This window comes from Nyctereutes procyonoides, unplaced genomic scaffold (assembly GCF_905146905.1).
Source record: "Nyctereutes procyonoides isolate TBG_1078 unplaced genomic scaffold, NYPRO_anot_genome, whole genome shotgun sequence".
Taxonomy (NCBI): domain Eukaryota; kingdom Metazoa; phylum Chordata; class Mammalia; order Carnivora; family Canidae; genus Nyctereutes; species Nyctereutes procyonoides.
Genome location: NW_026575151.1, coordinates 1,522,405 through 1,548,030, shown reverse-complemented (window position 1 = coordinate 1,548,030; position 25,626 = coordinate 1,522,405). Strand labels below are relative to the sequence as shown.

Below are 25,626 nucleotides of genomic sequence, written 5' to 3'. Positions count from 1 at the left end.
TCTTTTCAGGAAGTCCCTATAATGGGGATCCTGGATGGCTCAGCGGTTTGGCGTTTGGCGCCTGCCTTCGGCCCAGGGCGTGATCCTGGAGACCTGGGATGGAGTCCCACGTCAGGCTGCATGGACCCTGCTTCTCCCTCTGCCCAGCTTCTCCCTCTGCCTGTGTCTCTGCATCCCTCTCTCTCTGTGTGTCTCATGAATAAATAAAATCTTAAAAAAAATCAATCTTAAAAAAAAAAAAGTCCCTATAATGAACAATCAAACCATTTGCCTGGGCTAGGGTCTCTTGGAATAGTGAAGCCATGCTAATGAAACAGTGGAATCCTAAAGTAATGTAGATGTAGATGGTAAGGTGTGGGGGCAGGTGGGGGAGTAGTTTCAGTTCTCAGATACCACACACAAAATTTTGCTATTATTGCAGCCCACAACTTGTAGCTACTTTAGAGATAATAAGCTGTTACCTACTCTCTTTTAGGAGGATATAAGCTTTAAAAAAATTTTTTTTTTGTGCCAAGTAAATTGATTATTTCGAAAGGGGGCAAGCTGTAAGAAAAAAGTTTATATTGGCTAACTAATAAAGCAATAAACATGTATGGAGTATAAAAATATTCTTTTCCATCTGTTTATGTGTTGTTTTGTTTTGTTCTTTTTTACATCTCTTGTAACCAAAGAGAATCTGCAGAAACGACTTCCATTGATGTGGACTTAAACAAGGCAAGAGATACCTTCAAGAAGTTAACAAAAACACAATGGATTTCTTTTGTGGTAATGGCCAATTTTTACTTGACAAGTAGAGCAATAGAATTTCTTTACAGATCCAATATGACTGCAGTTTAATTTTGTTGGAAGTTGTGTCAGAGGGACTGTGTGTGATAGTGGAGAGGGCTAGTGTTCATGATGAGGTCATTATATTCTAGACACTGTATTAGATGCTGGAACTTTTTAAATCACATGTAAATATGCATTAAATATAGAGTTTTTCTTTTCAGTATGAAAAAACAATGTTTGAGAGGTAAATAACCATTCGCATATATATGAAAATAGCACTAGTTCTGTTTTGTTTTTTAATAATAAATTTATTTGTTATTGGTGTTCAATTTGCCAACATACAGAATAACACCCAGTGCTCATCCCGTCAAGTGCCCCCCTCAGTGCCTGTCACCCATTCACCCCCACCTCCCGCCCTCCTCCCCTTCCACCACCCCTAGTTCGTTTCCCAGAGTTAGGAGTCTTTATGTTCTGTCTCCCTTTCTGATATTTCCCATTCATTTTTCCTCCTTTCCCCTTTATTCCCTTTCACTATTTTTTATATTCCCCAAATGAATGAGACCATATAATGTTTGTCCTTCTCCGATTGACTTATTTCACTCAGCATAATACCCTCCAGTTCCCTCCACATTGAAGCAAATGGTGGGTATTTGTCGTTTCTAATGGCTGAGGAATATTCCATTGTATACATAAACCACATCTTCTTTATCCATTCATCTTTCGATGGACACCGAGGCTCCTTCCACAGTTTGGCTATTGTGGCCATTGCTGCCAGAAACATCCGGGTGCAGGTGTCCTGGTGTTTCATTGCATCTGAATCTTTGGGGTAAATCCCCAACAGTGCAATTGCTGGGTCATTGGGCAGGTCTATTTTTAACTCTTTGAGGAACCTCCACACAGTTTTCCAGAGTGGCTGCACCAGTTCACATTCCCACCAACAGTGTAAGAGGGTTCCCTTTTCTCCGCATCCTCTCCAACATTTGTGGTTTCCTGCCTTGTTTTGGAAGCAAGATAAACTTCACCTGGACTGGGGGAATGGAAAGGCGGTTCTCTCTTTTGAGATCCATGCCAAATCTAGTTGAGATGAATCTTCTACTCATCCCTTATCCTCTTTGGGTTACATTTTAAGATTGTATTTATTTATTCATGAGAGACAAAGAGAGAGGCAGAGAGTTAGAGGGAGAAGCAGGCTCCCGGCAGGGAGCCTGATGCAGGACTCCATCTCAGGACCCTGGGTTCACGACCCGAGCCAAAGGCCAACTCTCAACTACTGAGCCACCAGGTGTCCCTGGGTCACATTTTCCTTACTTTTTTTTTTTTAAAGACTTTATTTATTTATTTATGAGAGACACACACACACACACAGAGGCAGAGACACAGGCAGAGGGAGAAGCAGGCTCCATGCAGGGAGCCCGATGTGGGACTGGATCCCGGGACTCAAGGATTATGCCCTGGGCTGAAGGTGGCGCTAAACCACTGAGCCACCCGGGGATCCCTTCTTTACCTTTTTTATTGGGCTCATTTATTCAGTTTCTCTTTTAAGGTCTATTCCAGATTAGTATTTTGCGATTCTGGGCCGTGGGGGAAAACTTTCCCTCTACCAACTCAGGTTGATGTGTTTGGGGGCCGGCAAACTTCAAAAGGCTGGTTAACAAGAGAAAAGAACACAAGTTTTATTCCTGTGCTTGTGGGGAGCATTCAGATGAAGAGGCTCCGCGAAGAGCTAGGGTCGAGGGCTTCTTCTTTTTTTTCATTAAGATTTTATTTATTCATGAGAGACACAGAGAGAGGCAGAGACAGAGGGAGAAGCAGCCTCTCACAGGGAGCCTGATGTGGGACTGGATCCCCAGACCAGGATCAGGCCCTGAGCCAAAGGCAGATGCCCAACCGCTGAGCCTCAGGCATCCTGGGTCCAATTAATAGGGAAAAGGGAATGGAAGAGAAGAGGTTTCCAAGAGAAAATAAATAGACTTTTTAGGGAGACACATAGGCTGTATGGAGGCCAAATGGAAGGTATGATGGCTTGTGCTAATGTTTGTTTACACGATTTCTCATCCAAGGGCAAGTGGCTGATCTTTTCCTGGCAGTGAAATTTGCCCTCCAGGGGGATTTATGGCTGCCTCACTCTTGGAAGGCCCTGCCTTTAGTCAGATAAGGGAAGATCTGAAGGCTTCTTTCTGTGTCAGCTGTATCACACATGTCTTTGGTTTAAAGACATCTTTTTTTTTTTTTTTTTTTTTTTAAGATTTTATTTGCCAGAGAGAGAACATGAGCAGGGGGAGGGCATGAGGGGCAGAAGGACCAGGAGAAGCAGACTCTGCTGAGCAGGGAGCCTGACACAGGGGCTCAATCCCAGGACCCTGAGATCAAGACCTGAGCCAAAGGTAGATACTTAATTGACTAAGCCACCCAGGTGCCCCTAAAGTCATCTTTATACCATTTGAGGTCCTTACATTTTGAAGGGAAAAGGGGAGTGTTCTCTAACATGTAGTAGATATGAGATTTTTAGTTTCAAGATGAAAAAGAATAGTAGATGTTGATGTAGGAAAAGATGTTAGGGTTTGAAGCCAATGGCCAAGAAACAATTTTTGAGCTGTCTTTGGTGCAAAAAAGGTGGTTTTATTAAAGCACAGGGACAGAACCCATGGGCAGAAAGAGCTGCACTGGAGTTCTAAGGAGTGGCCCATCATATACTTTCAAGCTGGGAGGGGGTTAGGGAGAGCGTTAAGTCTCTAAGGAATTTGGAAGCAAGGTTTTCACGTCCTTTAGGAAGCTAGCTATTGTTAGGAAAAGGTCATTTATTACCATCTAATAGAATCTTAGTCGTGAGACCCTCCAGATGTGTATCAGTGGGTCATATGCTTGGGGAAGACTGCCAACACGTATCTGCCAACATGTATCTTGGGGGGTTTAGAGATAAAGGAAATTTCTAAAGCAATTTTTATATATTAAAAGTAGATTTACAGGATCCTGAGGGTTGGCCTAAGATTGTCTTTTGCCCTTAGCAAAGTATTAACATCGAGGCAATTGAGTCCCTAGAGGAAGGTCACTCTGCCTGTTTTAAAGATTTGTCAATGGGCTGTAGGGAGTAAGGAAATTTTTTTTTTAAAGATTTTATTTATCTGCTTTTTCTCATTTGCCTTCAGCTCAAAATAATCCTCATGCCAGAATGGCATATTCTACTAAACTTCCCACCTCTGTACAGGATCACTGAGGAGTGATTTGGGCTCCTTCTGTCTGGAATCCTAAGCACTGGGGCCATGAAATCCTCCAGATCTCTTGTATTTGGTTGGTGGATAAGGAAAGAGTATAGAAGGTTCCATGAGAGGTTTCAGGGGTCATGCCTGGAAGTGATATATATCACCTTCACCCATATACTGTTAGCCAGAATTCAGTCATATGGCCCCACATAACTGCAGGGTAGGCTGGAAATGCCATCTTGAAATTGAAACAGGATTGGTGAAGTGAACATATGGCATTATCTCTGCCATGTTAGATTTTAAGTCAGATAGATCTGGGTACGGATCCTTCATCTGTCAGTATCTAATTGAGTGACCTCCATGATTCACACAGTATGTACCTGCACATATGATTTCACTTTATTTCCTTCATGCACCCCAATATAAAATAGGGAGGATGGCTCTCACATAATACTTTAGGAGCATTTGGGATGCAAGGAGTGATGGAGTTTGAACAGTAGGTTTGAGGAAAACTAATGATTATTCCATTGGAAAACTGTGGAACAAAACCCCTGGGTATAGCTTGGTTTTCACTATAGTCTATATCTAATATATACTGGGCCTTCCCTGATCCTTTCAACTGCAGATAACTACATGTCTCAAGGATAATCTGCTCAGAGCTCTTCCATGTCGTTCTTTACACCGAGAAGCATTATTAGTTTTCCTTCTGCTCCCAGAATGTCCAGTGATGCATGATCCTAGGAACTGGATGGATCTGGTGGTTCCATTTGCAGAAGCTGTTTGTAAGATGAGAGACCGATCTTCACAGATCCTGAGTAAGTTTGATTACTTTTATCACTTTATCTGTACTCTTAATAAAGAATCACTAAAGTAAAAGTTGGAGCAAATTTTGGATAGAGGATTTAAAAACACACATATGTTTGGATATGTGGTATGTGAATGTTTGAAAAGATTAACCTAATATTATTATAATCGTTATTATTATTACACAAAGCATGTGTAACTCTTAGACTTGGACATGGCTTTGATATCAGGGTTTAATGACCATAGAGAATCCAGTCAAGATAAATCCACACTTTAAAACTTCTTGTTCCTGTTTTAAAACTTGAAGTATTTTCACTTCAGGGAAGCAAAATTTGCCACTCCAAAATGTGTCTCTTTAGCATGTGGATTTTTCTAGACTATTTTTTTTTTCTAGACTATTTTTAAGAAACAGAAGGCTCAGGAAGAAACTCTGACTTTCCCTCTAACTGCCTAAAAGAATTAAGATATAAGACTTGCTCCAAGAAGGGAGCTATCACCAACGGTACCTATAATATAATATGAACTAGGTATGGTAGACAGGGAGGAGATTAGCAAAGTCTGTTAAAATTCCTCTATGTATCCATTGTTTCTGAATGGCCCAGCAAACATTTGTTTACCAAACATTTACTCTTTTTCATTTTCCTTGAAGTGTCTTCCTTCTTTTTGAAGACTCAGACTCCTACCCTCCTCTCCTTAACTCTGCATGGCATATAAGCCTCAATTGCCAGACTGCCTGTGGGCCTCATACACTTACAGAGCCCTCACACATACAAAATTAAATTTGATTTTCTGTCATCTGTCTCATATCAATTCAATTCTTAGACCAGCTAAAAGAAACTTGAAGGATAGCGGAAAATTTTCCTCCCCAACAAATCAGTGATGAAAAGCAAATGTTAAATTTTGTGTTCTTACTTATTTTATTCAATATTATGGGATGTCCTTTTACAATTTTAAGCTAATGTTCAAGCTCCAAAGCTTAAAAAGGTACAAAGGGAAAAGGGTATACAGTGAAATATAAGCTACTCAGTCCCTCTCCCAAAAAGCAGTTATAGAAAATAGTTTTTTGTGTGTAAACTTTGAAAGATATGTATTAAAAAAATAGAGAAATATATTTTCTTTTTTTAATGGTAGCACACCATTCACATTTTTTGATACCTTGTTTTTTCCCACTCAGTGGTATATCATAAAGATATGTTTGTTCTATTATAGGAACTGCCTGGTTCTATTTAATGGCTTATTAGTATTCTATCGGGAGGATATACTATAAGTAGCTGTCTCTAAATTTTTGCTATTATAATAGTGTTAACAGGCATTTCTTTATATGTGTATAAATTTACACAGACAAGGAAAATTCCAGAAAGCACAATTACTGGATCAAATTATATGTGCATTTAAAATCTTGAGAAATTTTGGCAAATGACACAACTTTAAGTGGTTACCATTCACGTGGTAGTCTAAGTAAATTGCATGCAGTGCAAAATGATAGCCCTGACAGAGGATGTACCAGTTTACACTTCATCAACAAATATGACAGCATCAGCCCACACATTTTTCTACAGTATTATCAAACTTTGGTATTTGCCATTAAGAAAATAATCTCTTAATATCAATTTTAATTTTCTCATTATGAATAAGATTGTGCTGGTCTTTCTGTATCTCAATTCCATTGTATATCATATTCTGGGAACTATCAGTTTTTCCTTATAAACCCATTTTCCCATGTGTGGTTAGTGTTTTTCTTTTTTATTTAGGGGCTTTTAAACGATGAAGCCAATTAATTCTTTATCAATAATATGAGTTACAAATCTGGGGTGCCTGGGTGGCTCAGTTAGTTAAGTGTCTGCCTTTGGTTCGGGTCATGGTCTCAGGATCCTGGGATCAAGCCCTGTGTCAGGTTCAGTGCACAGCAGGGAATCTGTTTTTCCTTCTGCCCCTCCCTTTGCTCATTCTCTCTGTCTCAAATAAAGAAAATCTTTTAAAAATGAGTTATAAATCCTTTTTCTCTGTTTTTTTTTCTTACTTTGTGGTATTTTTTTTTTAAGATCTTACTTATTTATTCACAGAGAGAGAGAGAGAGAGAGAGAGGCAGAGACACAGGCAGAGGGAGAAGCAGGCTCCATGCAGGGAGCCCGATGTGGGACTCGATCTCGGGTCTCCAGGATCATGCCCGCCCTGGGCTGAAGGCAGGTGCTCAACCACTGAGCCATCTGGGGATCCCACTTTGTGGTATTTTTGAATGCACAATTACCTTAAAACATTTTTATGAAGGGGTACAAAGGTGGCTCAGTCAGTTGAATGTCTAACTCTTGGTTTTGGTTTGGGTCATGATCTCAGGGTTCTGAGATCAAGCTCTGTGCCAGGCTTCATGCTCAGCAGGGAGTCTGATTGGGATTCTTTCCCTCTTCTTTTGCCTGTCTCCCTGCTGGCATGCACTCTCTCACTCTCTCTCTCTCAAATAAATAAATAAATCTTTAAAAAAAAAAAACCAAAACCAACAAAAACGTTTGTTTCTTTAAAACATTTTTATGAAGTCTAGTATATGAACATTTTCTTTTATGGTTTCTATGTTTAGATCATACTCCAAAAAGTCTACTCTGAAATTAAAAAAATAAAAATTCCCATACTACTATTAGAATTTTTTTTAAGTTTTACTTATTTAGGTAATCTATACCTGATATGGGGCTTGAACTCACAACCCCAAAATCAAGAGTCACATGCTCTTCCAATTGAGCCAGCCAGGTATCCCCCTTTTCTTTTTAAAGAAGGCTCAATGCCCATCATGGGGCTTGAACTCATGACCCTGAGATCAAGAGTAACATGCTCTACTGACTGAGGTAGCCAGGAAGCCTGTTCGTACTAGAATTTTTATTTCATTTTTATGTTCAAATCTTTGATCCATGGGGCGCCTGGGTGGCTCAGTTTGTTAAGTGTCTGCCTTCGGCTCAGGTCATGATTCTGGGGTCCTGAGATCAAGCCCTGCTTTGGTGCCTCCTGCTCCATGGGGAGCCTGCTTCTCCCTCTCCCTCTGCCTGATGCTACCCCTGCTTGTGCTCTCTCTCTCTCTGTCAAGTAAATAAATCTTTAAAAAAAAGATCCTTTAATCCATATGGAGCTTATCTTGAGTAAAATTTTTCTGAATCAATTTTCAGTTGTCCCTACACATTTATTCAATGATGTCTCATTCCCATCAATATGCAGTGCCACCTTTATCATATACTCAAGTATCATGTATATTTATTTGAGTCCTTTTATGGAATCTCTAAGATATATATCTGTCTTTCCTGTATCTGGGTCATAGTATTTTAATTATATTAGCTATTTTAACATTTGATAGGTTTGTTTTCTAAGAATTAAGATACAAAAATCCAAGTTGGAGATAAGTAATATTATATCATTATTGAGTTAATTAAAAAATATATCCATATATACCAACAGTTCATAATGTCTGAAAACATAGGTAATATTGCATTTTTTCAGATCAAAAATGTCCTTGGTGACATTATATGTGTGTATGTGTGTGTATATATTCTTATGTGTGCTTTCAGATTTTTAGATACTCTCTAGAATTTTCAGTTCAAAAATCATGAAATCTAGTAGTCAAATATTAATATAAGCTATTAGCAAATTTCTAAGAATCCTAAATTTGAATATTTATTTATTTATTTATTTTAAAGATTTTATTTATTTATTCATGAGAGACACACAGAGAGAGAGAGAGAGAGAAAGAGAGCAAGAGAGGCAGAGACACAGGCAGAGGGAAAAGCAGGCTCCATGCAGGGAGCCTGACGTGGGACTCGATCCCAGTTCTCCAGGATCAGGCCCTGGGCTGAAGGCAGCAAGCACTAAACCGCTGAACCACCTGGACTGCCCTAAATTTGAACTTTTAATTCCAATGATACTTAATCAGGGAAAAACATTTTTTTTTCACATCTGTGAGTAATAAATGTCTAGGATGATATCCTAAGATATTTTATGAGTTTTGCCATCAGAAATGGAAACTATTATCTATTTCATACATTAAAGAACCCAGTAGAAACTAGGGGATTTTTTTGGAGGATGCATGTTTGTCCTAGTGATTTTATACCCCTCAGAACAGTGTTGGGCATCTTTGCAAGAATCTTCTCTCAACACACTGGTCCAGATGCTTAAAACTGCCATCATCTCTCAACTCCATCACTGGATTCAAACCAATCAGGGTCACTGCAATCTTAAAGTTCTTCTAGGAATGATGAAAGAAGTGCATAAGGTAAAGTGAAGAGATATATATACCATTTTACTCAATTAAATCCCTTAGGTCTTTGCAAAATGGAGTCTTGTTTTGTTTCAAAAATAGAAAGAAAATATTTTATTCAGTCCTTTGCAATTCAAAATTTTGCTTGTTTTGCTTATTGGCTAGACTCTAGTCATACATTACATGTTTTATATATTACATATTTTACAATATTACATAGTTTATATAGTCTATATTACATATTATATATATTAGATGCTCAAATACTCAAAAATGAGAATGATTCAGCATTTTCAGTAGAGTATTAACATAATTTAGAAGTAATTTAAAGGTAGTAATTTAGAAGTAACTTAAAGTTAGGCTACTAATAAACCTAATGATTATGGGAGATAGGGAGGAGCCAGAATACTTTAAATAAAAGAGCAGAATTAAATTGGTATTGTTCAATTAAAAATAATTAGCTAATATAAGATGATTTTATAAATATAAGTTGCTATATGACAATCAAAAAAATTTCATCACAAAATATCAATCCCAACAAGAGAAAATATTATGTATAAAGTTAGTGTTTTTCAGAAGGACTAATGCACCAATATTTCTAAAGTAGTATATTTCTTTTTACCTAGCTTTATTGAGACATAACTGACATATAACATTGTGAGAGTTCAAGGTGTACAACATATTACTTTGATATACTTATTTAAAATATTTATTCATTTTATAACTGGAAGTTTGTAGCCTTTGACCAAAATCTTCCCATTTCCTCCACCCCCTGACAATTGCCATTCTACTTTCTGTTTCCACTTTCTATTTCTGAGTTCAGCTCATATATATACCTATATTTCTTTCTCTGACTTATTTCACTTAAATAATGTCCTCCAGATCCCCCCATGTTATCACAAATGGCAGGATTTCCTTCTTTCTTATGGCTGAATAATATTTAATGTATATATACATCTTCTTCATCCACTCATCCATCCAGGATAAATGAATGAAGTTGTTTTACTGTCTTGGATTTTGTAAAAAATGCCACATTAAACATGGGGGTGCAGATATCCTGTTGAGACAATGATTTTATTTCCTTTGAAATGAATATATTTATTCAGATGAATATTTTTTTAATATACCCAGAAGTGGGATTGCTGGATCATATGGTGGTTCTATTTTTAATGTTTTGAGGAATATCCACACTGTTTTCCATAGTGGCTGCACTAATTAATATCCCTGCCTGCAGTGTAAAGGGTTCCCTTTTCTTTACAACCTTGCCAACACGTACCTCCTGTCTTTCTGATGACAGTGATTTTAATAAGTACGAGGGGATATCTCATTGTGTAGCTTTGGGTTGCATTTCCTTGATGATCAGGGATGTTAAGCATCTTTTCATGTACCTGTTGGCTATCTATGTCTTCTGTGGAAAAACATCTATTCAGTTCCTCTGCCCATTTTTAAATCAGATGGTTTTGTTTTGTTTTGTTTGCTCAGTGGCATGTGTTCTTTATTATATTTTAGATATTAATTCCTTATCTAATATATGATTTGCAAATATTTTCTCCCATTTCATTGGTTGCATTTTCATTTTATTATTGTTTCTTTTGCCTGCAGAAACTTTGTAGTTTAGTTTTTAGTAGTCCAACTTACTTACTTTTGTTGCTTCTGCTTTGGTTGTCATATTGAAAAAAGTCATTGCCAAGACCAATGTCAAGGAGGTTTTCCCCCGTTTTCTTTTAATGTTACAGTTTTAGGTCTTATGTATAAGTTTCTTTTTTTAAGATTTATTTATTTATTTATTCAGATTGAGAGAGAGAGAGGCAGAGACACAGGCAGAGGGAGAAGCAGGCTCCATGCAGGGAGCCCGACGTGGGACCCAATCCTGGGTCTCCAGGATCACACCCCGGGCTGCAGGCGGCGCTAAACCACTGCGCCACCGCGGCTGTGCCCTTATGTATAAGTTTTTAATCCATTTCAAGTTAAATTTTCTAAGTGGTATATGATATGGTTCCAATTTCATTCTTAAGCAAACGGTCATCCAGTTGTCCCAACATTTTGTGAAGAGACTGTCCTTTCCCCATTTAGTATTCTTGGGTTCTTTGTCAAATGTTAGTTGATCGGGTAAAGGTTTATTTTTGGTCTATTGATTCTGTTCCATTGGTCTATGTGTCTATTTTTATTCTAGTACCATACCATTTTGATTACTATAGTTTTATAGTATTGTTGTAAATCTGGAATTGTGAGGCCTCCAGCTTTGTTCTTCTTTCTCAGGATTGCTTTGGTTATTCAGAGTCTAGTCATTCCATACAAATTTTAGGATTGCTTTTCCTGTATCTGTGAAAAATGCCTTTGGAATTTGGAGACGGCCTGCATTTAGGCTATAGATAGGTGTGGTGCTATGGACATTTTTAATAATACTAGTTCTGATCTATGAACACAGGGTATCTTTCCATTTATTTGTATTTTCTTCAATTTCTTTCACCAAAGTCTTACAGTTTTTTTTTTTTTAAGATTTTATTTATTTATTCATGAAAGGCAGAGAGAGAGAGGCAGAGACACAGGCAGAGGGAGAAGCAGGCTCCATGCCGGAGACCTGATGTGGGACTCGATCCCCAGTCTCCAGGATCAGGGCCTGAGCCAAAGGCAGGCGCCAAACTGCTGAGCCACCCAGGGATCCCCAGGTCTTACAGTTTTCAAGGTGCCTCAGTGGCTCAGCTGGTTGAGTGTCCAACTCTTAATTTTGGCTCAGGTCATGATGTCAGGATCTTGAGATCAAGCCCTACATCAGGCTCCACACTCAGCAGGGAGTCTGCTTGAGATTCTCTCTGTCCCTCTTCTCATCTACACACTCATGTTCTATAAATAAATAAATAAATAAATAAATAAATAAATAAACCTTTTTTTTAAAATTTTTTTAAATTTATTTATGATAGTCACACACAGAGAGAGAGAGGCAGAGACATAGGCAGAGGGAGAAGCAGGCTCCATGCACTGGGAGCCCGACGTGGGATTCGATCCCGGGTCTCCAGGATCGCGCCCTGGGCCAAAGGCAGGCGCCAAACCGCTGCGCCACCCAGGGATCCCTTTTTTTTTTTTTAATTTTTTTAATTTATTTATAAATAAACCTTTTAAAAAAAGTTTTATTGTTTTCTGTGTTCAGGTCTTTCACATCCTTGGTTAAATTTATTCCTAAGCATTTCATTTCTGATGCTATTGTGAATGGCCAGTTGAAGACAAAGAATCATGAGAAGTCAGACATTTTTTTAAAGTAATGTATAAAAGAAAAATGTTTGGCAGAAAAAAATTGGAAATTTTAAAAGTGAGAAATTTTATGAGAGCTGAAGGGTTTTTTTTCTAAGATTTTATTTATTTATTCATGAGAGACACAGAGAGAGAGGGAGAGACACAGGCAGAGGGAGAACCAGGCTCCCTGTGGGAGCCCGATGTGGGACTCAATCCCAGGCTCTCGGGATCATGACCCGAGCCAAAGGCAGGCACTCAACCACTGAGCCACTCAGGTCCCCCTGAAGATGTTTTGTAATGTACTTCTTTCATTAAGAAAAAGCATACATCAAAACTTGTAGGTTTATCCCATTTTTCATTCCTTATAATGGTTCTTTGCCTTTTTTTTTTTTAAGATTTTTAAAAAAAAAATTTTATTAGAGACAGAGAGAGAGAGAGAGAGAGAGAGAAAGAGACAGGCAGAGGGAGAAGCAGGCCCCATGCAGGGAGCCTGACGTGGGACTGGATCCCGGGTCTTCAGGATCACACCCTGGGTTGAAGAAGGTGCTAAACCACTAAGCCACCAGGGCTGCCCTCTTTGCCTTTTTTTTTTTTTTTTTTAAAGAACCAACCTTTTTATTTGTTAATCTTCTCTCCCCTGTACATGTTCTTTATTTCCTTAATTTATATTCTTCGATTCTTTATTTCCTGCCTTTTATCTTTTGGATTAATTTGATGTGATAAAGGCTTATTTAGGTTGCTGATTTTCTGTAATTGCTTCCTCTGGGAAGCCTTGAACCCCTGAAGTCCTTCTCCAATCAGAAAATACCTTTCATGCCTGATTACTTGTTTTTACCTATTAGACTCTGGGTCATGGGTTGGTAATCTATACCCACGGTCAGCCTTGTGTTTTTGTTATTAAAGTTTTACTGGAACACACCCACTCTCACTTGTTTACATATTGTCTAATGCTGTTTTATGTTTCAAAATGGCAGGGTTGAATAGTTGCACCAGAGACTGTATTATCTGAAGCACAAATATTTACTGTTTGGATTTAAGAAAGATTTTGCCAACTACTATTACTAGACAGTAACTTGTGTGTCAGCAAGGACAATTTTTAGCTTATGTTTTGTTCCACACCTGACAAATAGTGTGTGCTAAATTAATATTCATTAATTAATGGAGAAAGGGCTAAATTTTTCAAAAGTACCTTGGATTTTTACAGTGCTTTTATTCCCAAAACCTAGAAATTGTTTCCAGAGGGTGCCTGGGTGGCTCAGTTGGTTAAGCATGGGTGGCTGAGTTAGTTAAGCGTCTGCCTTTGCTCAGGTCATGATCCTGGAGTCTCGGGATTGAGCCCTGCATCAGGCTCCCTGCTCAGTGGGGAAACTGCTTCTCCCTCTGCCTCTTCCCCCTACACTTATGTTTTCTCTCTCACTCTCTCTCTCTCAAATAAATTAATAAAAATTTTTAAAATTTTATTTATTTATTCATGAGCGAGAGAGACAGGAAGAGACACAGGCAGACGGAGAAGCAGGCTCCATGCCCAGAGCTTGACGTGGGACTCTATCCTGGGTCTCCAGGATCATGCCCTGGGCTGAAGGCCGTGCTAAATCGCTAAGCCACCCAGGCTGCCCAAATTAATAAAATCTTAAAAAAAAAAAAAGAAAAGAAAAGAAATTGTTTCCAGTAAACCTGTGCCCTAAGAATTGGTTTACTAATCTCTACTGCCAACATCTGTTATCTTTTACGGTATTTATGAAAAATGGATAAATTATAGATCAAAAACTGCAAGTTTTATAGGACTTTATTTTATTTTATTTTAAATTTTTATTTATTTTATGATAGTCACACACACAGGGAGAGAGAGAGAGAGGCAGAGACATAGGCAGAGGGAGAAGCAGGCTCCATGCACCGGGAGCCCGATGTGGGATTCGATCCGGGGTCTCCAGAATCGCGCCCTGGGCCAAAGGCAGGCGCCAAACTGCTGCGCCACCCAGGGATCCCAGGACTCTATTTTATCAATGACAAATGCATTGGGTTTATAGAGCTCTGTTCTAATTATAGCCATATATATAATATATAGCCATATATATAATAGATTAAATCATTTATTAATAGAAAATAAAATTCACAAGTCATGTTTTCTTTAAGGTAAACACAGCTAACTGTCAACTACCAGAAAATACTTTCAACATAAATGAACCCTCTTATTTGTTGAAATTTTATGCAGAAAGAAGACTGTTTATGGATAACAACCTGGTAAGACTAACATTTTTATTTCTGAAAATTTTCATACTTTATAGGAGGATGCATTAATTAGCTTTGCAGGTGTCTTGTTTATAAATCAAGATTTGAAAATTTCTTCAGTATAATGCTGAATTGCTAAATTAGATGATCACTGAAAACTTAAACATATTTCACTCAGAAAACAAATGCATTTTCTTAGAAAGTTTTCCTCGGTAATTTGAATTCTTAAAAACAGATTCCAAAAAGTATAGAGGGAAACAATTTAAAGTGATAAGGCAAAAGAATGAAGTTTTTTTTCCTTTGAATTATTAAAACTGTTACCTCTTGTTATTTTTTTAGATACCTGCAGAAAACTCCAGTCCCATTATTTTCAGTGATTTTCCATTTATTTTTACTTTGCTATCCAAAATTCAATTATTACAAGTTGAGTCCCATTTGAAAATAGTGGTATGTATGCTCTATTGTTTCTTTTTTTTCATTATCCAAAGTTACAAACATATACAAAATAGAGATAATGTGTAATGAGCCCCCATCACAAAGTTCCATTTATCATCAACATTTTGCCACACTTTCTCCATTTATCACTTTTGTTGGTTTTGTGATTGTTACTATTTTAGCTGAAGGATTTTATTTGTTTGTTAATTAATTAATTATTAAAATATTTTATTTATTCATGAGAGACATGAGAGAGAGAGAGAGAGAGAGAGACAGAGACAGAGACAGAGAGACAGAGAGAGAGAGAGAGAGGCAGAGACACAGGCAGAGGGAGAAGCAGGCTCCATGCAGGAAGCCCGACGTGGGACTTGATCCCAGGTCTCCAGGATCACACCCTGGGCTGAAGGCGGCGCTAAACCACCAAGCCATCTGGCCTGCCCTAGCTGAAGTATTTTAATGGGATTCCTAGGCTCAATTTTCTTTCACCTCTCTATACTTCAATGCATTGTTTCGGGTTGTTTTACTCTGATTCATGCTGAGATTCATCAGTGGGTTCAGGTGGTGACCACATGATTCTTTATTATAATATTTACCATCAACATTTTATTTAATAATTTTATCCATTGCTTTGGTTGAAGTTTGCAAAATGGTGTTATTTTTAATCATATCATTCCTTCCAAAGTTATTAGCTGAATTCTGTAAAGAACTTTTCCTCATCCACCAGGCCATTTGGCTATATTCATATAAGAAAATATAATGAAGCTTAATCTTTTTCTTTAATTATTAAATGTTGCCAAATCATTGTACATAGAGGTCATACTAATTTATGTTACTACCATCAATGTACACACTTGAATTCGTGCAGGCTGTTATCAAGCTTTGTGCTGTATTCCAATTTGAGAGGTTAATTATATTTCAGTTTAATTTTAATTTGCTTTTCTCATTATTATAATTATATATATTATATTATATATATAATATATATAATATAATAATATTATATATATTATAAATTATATATATTATAATGTCTAAGTCCTCACTTTCTTTAGATAATATCCACTGTTTTCCTTCTATGAGCAAATACTGAAATGATCTAGTAACTGCTCTTTCTCTCTCCCTTCCCTCTCCTCTATCCAGTTTTAGCTACTACTGTAATCTTAGTATTTGGATTTCATATCTGCTGAAGAGCTTGGAGCTTGATAGGCAGTCTCCTTCAGATATTTTTTTATTCCCAGATAATACCTATGAGTCAATCTGTGAGTTTATTCTGTTTTCCATTTACTCTCTTCCTTCTGCTTTTTTTCTGGTAGTTGTAATATTCCTACATAACATTTACATGCTCTTTTGTCTCTTTTATCATCATCAGCATTAGTTCTTAGTTAAGTATTTGAGTGGTCACCCCACTCCCAGACGTTATACTAAAGATTTTCCAAACATGTTTTTTTGTGTTTTTTTTAAGACTTTATTTATTTATTCATGAAAGACACACAGAGAAAGGCAGAGACATAGGAAAAAAGAGGAGAAGCAGGCTCCATGCAGAGAGCCTGATGAGGGACTCGATCCTGGGACTCCAGGATCACACCCTGAGCCAAAGACACAGCTCAACCGCTGAGCCACAGAGGCGTCCCTCCAAACACGTTTTGATTGCTGAAGCCTGTTAGGTTATTCCTCAGAAAAGGTTCCTATCTATTTATACTTTAAAGACTCACAGGAATCAGAAGTCATACCCATTACTTTTATTAATAATTTAAAGGATACAGGCCATCCAGGTGAAACATGGAGAAGTCTGGGACATCACATGCACAAGAGGAGCCACTCCAATTATAAAACATTTCCGTGATACTCTATTAATTATACAGCTTATGTGATATTCCCCAATGACCCATGCCCCATAAATCCATAAATTCCAGGTTTATTTATATTAAGCAATGTAGATGGACAAGGTACATCCTGCTAAAAGCATTCCACAGATAAAGACTCTCTCTCTAGTTACTATTATTAGTGTCTGTCATCAACATGTTTACAAGATTTGAATGCGACAGGTCTTCTTTTGTTTCCCAGCCACCTCTTTTTAAATTTTCCTCACATCCTGGTAATGGGAGAAAATTATGTTTCCTTTAAACAAGTCCTTCCCTCTGTGGCACTTTCTTTTCCAGCAATGTTCTGTGTAACGGACCTACTCTTAGTGAGGGGTTAGTGAGGGCTATGTGTATAGTCGAGCCAGGCAGATTGCATATCATGAAGCATTAGGAAAAGTTTGAGTAGAAGAAAACTCTTCGTTGTGGTTGCCATGAGTAAAATTTAAAAAGGAGACTCCACAACCCTAACCTCCAAAGGAGAGATGATAGACATTGTCAAAATTGTGAACTCCAAGCTATATTATCAATTCACATGCATAAATGTAGAAAAGGGAAACCAATACATGGAGAATGAGAGTAGAGGAACTGGAAAATAAGATAAAATGCAGGTTTCTTGTCTAATTCTTGGTTAGGTGAATGAAGGTTGGGGGCTACTGCAGCCATATATACCTCTCCCTGCTATAGTCATTGGAGGATATTGCTGGCCACTCCCTGTCACTCTGAGCCATGGGTCATGTGGCTCAGGAGTCAGTATTGCTGAAGTGTCCCAGAGCTACAGACTCCTGGGCTATAAGAGGAGATGATCTACAATCAAGAAGGACCAGAAATGGCACTTGTTCCATCTCCCTACAAACCTGGAACTTCTTTACAATAAACATCTTCAGGATAAAGCCGAGAAATCTAGTGGCATCACATAATTTCTTAGTATACAGTAGTGGCAGAGGTCTGGGACAGGCTTTTCCAAGCCTGGAATCACATGCCCGCCTTTCTGAGATGCTTGTAAAGTGCTGCTATGGGCAACCGCACTCAGCCTGGAAACCTGGAATTGGATAGCTATTATCCACCTGTCTTGTTGTCATGATTTGCGGGACAGGCCCATAAAGAGCTACATTGGTTTATGATTCCTAATACTACTTTTTGCCCTTAAGATGTAGCAAGAGCCCTAGATGAGTGTTAAAGTTCAAAGCAAGGACAAGTCCAACACTAGATTTTTAATCCAGGGGAGTTCAGCAGAAATAAGATCTAGACTAGAGTGGTAAGGAAATGCTGAGAATTCAAAAGAGCTAAATGGAAGTACTGTGTAAGGTGACTGAGAACAGGTAAAAAGTAAGGCTGCAGGCAGCATATTTTCTGGGATCTCTGCTACAAATCAGGTAGATGGACCACAGTTACGTGAACAAGAGTATATCTTCTCTGAGCAAGTCTTTCCTCTGATATTTTCCCTAATTTAACATCATTCTTGAACTCCTAAACTGCTCTTATATTCTTGACGATTATGGTGCTAAAACTCTGCTTCTTAAGACTGATGGTAGGGATGCCTGGGTGGCTCAGAGGTTGAGTAGCTGCCTTTGGCTCAGGTCGTGATCCTGGGGTTCTGGGATGGAGTCCTGCATCAGAATCCCCTTAGGGAGCCTGCTTCTCCCTCTGCCTATGTCTCTGCCTCTCTCTCTGAGTCGCTCATAAACAAGTAAATAAAATCTTAAAAAATACTGATGGTAGATTAATGTCTCAGCATATTGAATACCACTATATTGCCTTTAAGGATCATGTTTACTATAAGTAAGATAGCTTGTAATTACTTAGCTGTACCTCCATGGTGACTAACCCCCTGTATATTTCTAGATGCCATGGTTTCACACATCCTGTGATCTCTTTATCCTCCATAGTGTAATGTAGATATGATGCCCTCTTTTCTTAAATAATTACAATCTGAGTATGTATAGCAATAGGAGGGATAAGTATATGCTATGCAGATTCCATTTATTTGAAATATGAAACACTTCCTAGTGTTCCTATGAGATTCCTAAAATATTTCCTTTTTTTGGACTTAAAACAGAAAGAATACCTGCCTTGGGGGCAAGTGATTCCATACAACGAACTCCTTCCATTTACACTTAGAGTCAGACGACGTCACCTAGTTGAAGATGCTCTGCGTCAGTTAAGCCAAGCCGAAGACACTGACCTCCATAAAGCATTCGTGGTACAGTAAAAGTCTCTTTGGACATTTTTACTAATGTGAAAGGGGAACATTTGTATAATATAGCAAAGGAAGAGCCTGCCTTTGCATCTATAGTTATCAGCTGAAACGTTTTCAGAATTCTAGGGTGCCTGGCTGGCTCAGTTGGAAGAGCATATGACTCTTGACCTTGAGGTTTTGAGATCAAGCTCCACGCTGGGCAAAGAGAATACTTAATAAGTAAAAAAATAGTAATTCCTTACTTCCCTTTAGAGAAAAGCTACGGGATATTTAATTAAATATTGGAATTATGTGTAAGCTATTCATTACCATGGCCTACAAAACTGCTACATAATGAATCATCCAAAAGCTTAATGACTTAAAATGCCAATAATTTATTATAGAGATCTGATATTCAGCTAAGGATCTGCTAATTTCGATTAAATTCATTTGGGTAGATTTGTAGATTTTTGTCTGCACTTGTTTACATGTTTGGGTGTTGGCTAGGAACTGGCTGGTCTAGGCTAGATTAAGGTAGGCTGGGGCAGTTTGGTTCTGCTTCTTGTGCTTTTCATCTTCCTGGGACCAGCAAGCAGTGCGAGAGGTGTAAGATAGCAAGTCCAATCACACAATTAACATTGCTTTAGTCAAACCAACTTATGTGGCTGAACCCAAGTCAAGGGCTGATGAAATATACTCAGCCTCTTTAATAGGAGAAACTGCAAAGTCACATGCAACAGACATGGATGGATCAAGGAGGGTAAAGCATTTGGGCTATTAATTCAATCAACAAGCAGCAGATAGAACAGATACTTTTCCTACATTTTGGCTCTAGTTTTAGTCATAGACTATCTACTATATTGGTTCTAATTCTAGTCATCTTTCACTTCATTCTTTGTGGGTACCTGTAGGGTTTTTACTGTGTTTATCTCAGATCATTTGTTCTATTGAGGCCATAGAATAATGAGTAATTCTTTATGTAAAAGCTGGACTCTGTCCAGAAAGGAGTCGATTTTCCTCGTATCAGCCATGAAAGGAAGAGTTAGGTTCTCAGAGAAGAAACCAGAACCTAGAGGTTAGGGCTCAGACATGAGAGGGTTATTTTCCACCCTGGGACTAAATGGGAAACACAGAAACTATTTTATAAGCCAGACTTTGTAGTTGTGTATCTCCTTCTGTTTCTACTTTCTTTTAAATCTTCTTTATGAGGAAATCAAAAGAAAATTATTCTGCCCACAGGAGATGACAAAGAGGAAGGAAGGTTAACTTCAAGGTAGATCCAATAAAAAAAATAGACTCTGAACAAGGCAAGGTTGTCAAGGCCAGTTATGTGTGGGTCTTGACCACAGTGAAGGCAGACTTGCCAGTGTATGTAAGCAGAAATTAGAAAACTGGAAGTGAGCTTAATCTCTTATTGGGATATATGGATTGAATGTAAGATGATCCCTTGGAAATGAGATGATGGTCTGTGGCCAAGGAGTCAGTTAATCAGTGGCAGAGATAAGATCTTTCAGGGAAAGAAAGGAGAAAGAGAACATTTAGTGGAGTTTAGTGATGCTTACATTAAGAACATAAAAAGTAGGGTACCTGAGTAGCTCAGTTGGTTAAGTGTCTAACTCTTGATTTTGGCTCAGGTCGTGAGATCTCAGGGTTGTGGGGTTGAGCCCTGCATGGAGCTCACACTCAGCAGGGAGTCTGCTTAGAACTCTCTCTTTCTTTCTCTCCCTCTGCCCCTCCCTCCCTGTGTGCTCTCTCAAAAATAATAAATAAAAATAAGATCTTTAAAAATAAATAAATTAAAATAAAAAGATAAAGAGAAATTGGCCAGGAAAGGAAATAGAAAAGTAATTAGAGAGGTAGGAGGAAATCTGGGATAGTATTGGCCACAAAGACCGAAGGTCAATTTTAGAGAAGGACAGTTCTTACAGCATAATTTTTAACAAAGTTAGAACCGTTTTGGCTTCTCAAACTTCATATTTGGGTAGGTTAAGCTGCCATACACATTCAGTGTGAATAGTGTTTAAATTGAAAATGTTGTAAAAAAATTAATTTTTTCAAAAATATTTTAAAAAGTAAATAAGGGGTACCTGGCTGACACAGTCAATTGGTAAAGCATGCAACTCTTGATCTCAGAGTTGTGAGTTTAAAGCCCCATGTTGGCTGTACAGCTTACTTAATAAAATCTTGAGAAAAGTAAAATAAAATTTAAAAAGTAAATAATAATAGAACTGAAAAAAGAAAAAGAAAAGGACAGTGCATAATGACTTCCCACACAAGGGCAATAGGCAGTTCCTTCAGAGATGCTAAAACCCAGGGGGATTGGGAGGGTAATTTATCAGAAGTTCTAATGCGGGGAGAGGCAGGAGAAACCAAATAGCTGTTGATTGGAGCCAAAGTTGTAAAATCTGAATGATTTTACAGACAATGAGACAGAAGGACCAGGGATCTGAAGCACATCAAAATGTGGCTCAAGCCTCTGGTCAACATCACCGGTAATGCTGTCTTGCCAGAATCCCCCTTTACTAGGGTCATGTGGCAGTGTAAAGGACTCACACGCGATAATCTGACAATGAATAGGTTCAGGGCATCCCTTGCTCAGCAGGAAATTGAGGGAGAGCAGATTGCAGTGAGGTGTGGGATTGAAGGGATATGGGATACTAGGAATTCTGATGATTATAGAAATTTTGAAACTTTTCCACAAAGATCAAAGCATCATATTTTAATTCTGATCCTGTGTATTCTCTTTCCTCAGGTTGAATTTATTAAAGAAATTCGATCTATGGGATATGGGGTAAAATCCGAGTTCTTCTACAGTATATTTGAAGAGATGACCAATATAGAATATGGGATGTTCATGTATCCTGAAGAGGGTTCCTACATGTGGTTTCCTGCGAGGGTAAGTCTTTTATTTTCTTATAGTTTTTCAGAACAGAAAAAAGTATACCATATACTGCAACATGAAAACCATAATAACAATGTAAAATTAGGTCACATAGAGAGCCTTACTCCTCAAAATTTGGTCCACAGAGCACGAGCTCCAGCATCCCTTGGGAGCTATTAGAAAAGCAGAATCTCAGGTCCCACCCCGATCAGTGTGTGAATTTTATAAGATTCCCAGGTGCTTCTATGCATATTAAATTTTTAAACATCTTTTATGAAGTATAGTTGAGATACAATGAAGTATATATCAGGTGTCCATTTTGGTAAGTTCTGATATACACATATACCCATGAAATTATCACCACAATCAAAATATATAGTGAACATATTCATCATTCCACCAAATTTCCTCATACCCCTTTCTTTCTTTTTTTTTTTTTAAGGATTTTATTTATTTATTCATGAGAGACACACAGAGAGAGAGGCAGAGACACAGGCAGAGGGAGAAGCAGGCTTCATGCAGGGAGCCTGACGTGGGACTTGATCCCAGGTCTCTAGGATCACTCCTGGGGCTGAAGGCGGGCCTAAACCGCTGAGCCACCCGGGCTGCCCCTCATACCCCTTTCTAATCCCACCCTCCACACTCCTCCCATCCATGCCCATGCAATCACTGATCTGATTTCTGTCATTATAGAGAAGTTTGAATTTCCTGGAATTTATATAAATTCCAAGATTTCTATTCCAGTGCCAGCCTTGCTGTTAGCAGGTGAATGACTGTGCCACTTAATTAATAGCCTCAATCTACTTGCCCTAGTGACTTCTTACAGTAATTGTGAGGATAAATGTTTAAAATGCATTTAGCATTTTAGGCCAGCAGTCTCTTGGCTATGCTGTAGTGGTGGCCTAGCAAGATGTGGCCAGTGTTTTCTCTCATGTGAGACTACAAACAAAGTGCAGAGAGAAGAGTGAAGCCGGTTTCACTAGGACTCTTTCCTTCTTCCTTCCAACACCTTCCCTGACCCATATGCTTGTCTCTGTCAGCACAGCTAGGCTGAGGGCAGTATCACCAAAGGGGACACACTCATCTGACACTAGTGACATGCCTGATGCACAATGAAAGTGTAGATAAAGTGCACTCTTCCCTCTGTGGTGTCTTTTTTCTACATGAATTTGAAGGCAAAGACTATAAAATTAAATAGTGAAAACCTTGGCTTATAAGGCTATCTGAGCATATTTTTTTATATTCCAGATATGCTGTCAGTAACAAAAAATAAATCCATTCACTTAATATTCTGACCTGTTCCTTTGTATTTTAACTTGTGGAAGAAATTTAAATTGTATTAAAGCCTGTGTAAGAACCTCAAACTTTATTTTCCTGAACCATTTTGTTTCTAATTTGTGACTTTTAGAAAAGAGAACCAAAACTAATTTTTACTAATTATCCTCTTGCATTATTTATTACTTCTAATACGTTAGGGATGTTTTTTTCTTCTCCTTTTCCAGTCTAAATTTAAGAAGAAGAGATATTTCCTTTTTGGGATACTGTGTGGACTCTCACTATACAACTTAAATGCTGCCAATCTTCCTTTCCCACTGGCTCTGTTTAAGAAACTTCTGGACCAAAAGCCATCATTTCAAGATTTAAAAGAACTCAGTCCTCTTTTGGGGAAGTAAGTAATATTTTTCCAGAACTATAGTTAAGTCTCAGTTTTTCAGGAACAACTGATGTTAATCACACACATACACAAAGTGATAAGGTCTTCAATTTCAATAAATGTATACTCTTTTGATGAATGTGAATTTTAGCCTGACTTAAAATAAAGTACGCCATCTGGGGAATCCCTGGGTGGCTCAGCAGTTTAGTGCCTGCCTTTGGCCCAGGGCATGATCCTGGAGCCCCGGGATCGAGCCCCGGGATCGAGTCCCACGTGGGGCTCCCTGCATGGAGCCTGCTTCTCCCTCTGCTTGTGTCTCTGCCCCCTCTCTCTCTTTCTATGTCAATCATGAATAAATAAATAAAATCTTTAAAAATAATAATAATAAAGTACACCATCAAAAAAGAAAAGCCAAATGCTCTTTTGATTATCAACCTACAACAGACCTCTGGTGTACTATCTACTATCTTCAACTTATCTAGATGGAAACAGTACATGATATTCTTTTTTTTTAAGATTTTTTAAAAAATATTTTTTAAAGATTTATTTATTTATGATAGACATAGAGAGAGAGAGAGGCAGAGACACAGGAGGAGGGAGAAGCAGGCTCCATGCTGGGAGCCTGACATGGGACTCGATCCCAGGACTCCAGGATCGCGCCCGGGCCAAAGGCAGGCGCCAAACTGCTGAGCCACCCAGGGACCCCCTTTTTTTTAAAGATTTTATTCATTTACAGAAAGAGAGAGACAGAGAGCACGAGTGGGCAGGGGGAGAGGGAGAAAGAAAATCTCAAGCAGATCCACACAGTCTGGAGCTCAACACAGGGCTCAAAACCTGAGGTCATGACCTGAGCCAAAAATTAAGAGTAGGATGCTTAACCATTGAGCCAACAGGAACCCCGGAAATGGTACACAATACATATATATATATATTTTTTTTTGGTACACAATATTTTTAATAAGAATCATGCTTGCTATATTTAATAAATCATATTTTGTTGTTTAATATATTTAAATACATCAGCATATCATCTTTATTTTTTAAGTATTGAAAACTACTTGTTCTAAGTTAGAAGGCAAACTATATCCTGTGAGGAAAATACTGGCAACATATATGATAGACAAAGGATTAGTATTGCTGATGTATAAATATAAATATATGTATGTATACATATGTGCCATCACACAGAAATATATATGGCTGAGTGTACATACATATGGCCAATCAAAAAATGAAAATACGTTCAACTTTACTAGTAATTGAGGAAATATAAATGGGAATGAGATGTCCATTTTCTGCTTACAGACTGACAAATGTTAAAAAGTTTTTCATAAAATACAGAGTTGGGGGATGCCTGGGTGGCTCAGCAGTTGAGCGTCTGCCTTCAGCCCAGGGCATGATCCCGGGGTCCAGGATCGAGTTCCACATAGGGCTGCCTGCAGGGAGGGAGCCTGCTTCTCCCTCTGCCTGTGTCTCTGCCTCTCTCTCTGTATTTCTCCTGAATAAATAAATAAAATCTTTAAAAAATAAAAATAAAAAATAAAATAAAATACAGAGTTGGCAGATTGGGAAAAAGGATTCTCTTGTCAAGTACTATTAGTGTAAAAATAAACTGCCTAGATTTATACTGTATGCCCTGTTTAGAAAACAGGATTTTTCAACCTTAGCAACACTGACATTTTGGGCTAGATCATTCTTTATTGTGAAAGGCTGATCTGGCATTATAGGATGTTTAACAGCTTATGGGGTTGCTACCCACTAGATGCCTGTAGCGACCTTCCCCTAATTGTAACCACCAAAATCTCCAGATTTTGCCAAACTGTCCTCTAGGGAACAAAATCACCACTGACTGGGAATCACTGGTCTACAGGAAGGGGCTCCTTTCTGTAATTTCCATTAAGACAGAGCAGTGTCTGTGTTAGCAGGGGCCCAACCAAACTGTAAAAAGAGGTAAACTCTAGGAAGAGGGAGCGAGAAGATAAGGAGAGGACATTTACGTGGCATTTTATACGTTTCTATATTGTTCAAGATTTTTTCCATTGAACGTTTATTACTTTTGAAAGATTTTTTCCAAGAACGTTTATTACTTTTAGAAGATCAATAAATATAACTTTATTTTTTAATTTTTATTTTTAAATTAAATATAACTTTTTAA

At 38.1% G+C, this 25,626-nt stretch overlaps 1 protein-coding gene across 3 annotated transcripts in view; it reads left to right on the top strand.

Moving 5' to 3' along the window:
• Window positions 1-25,626, top strand: part of HERC6 (HECT and RLD domain containing E3 ubiquitin protein ligase family member 6) — a 57,603-nt gene that overhangs the window by 25,489 nt on the left and 6,488 nt on the right. For 2 of the 3 annotated variants that reach the window (XM_055313007.1, XM_055313009.1), the window contains exons 11-18: window positions 672-765; window positions 4,594-4,783; window positions 8,864-9,018; window positions 14,368-14,475; window positions 14,803-14,910; window positions 18,817-18,960; window positions 21,689-21,832; window positions 23,320-23,486. In XM_055313007.1, the coding sequence (XP_055168982.1) occupies window positions 672-765; window positions 4,594-4,783; window positions 8,864-9,018; window positions 14,368-14,475; window positions 14,803-14,910; window positions 18,817-18,960; window positions 21,689-21,832; window positions 23,320-23,486 (1,110 nt within the window). The remainder of the gene's footprint in view (window positions 1-671; window positions 766-4,593; window positions 4,784-8,863; window positions 9,019-14,367; window positions 14,476-14,802; window positions 14,911-18,816; window positions 18,961-21,688; window positions 21,833-23,319; window positions 23,487-25,626) is intronic. The other variant, XM_055313008.1, reaches the window with a different exon arrangement.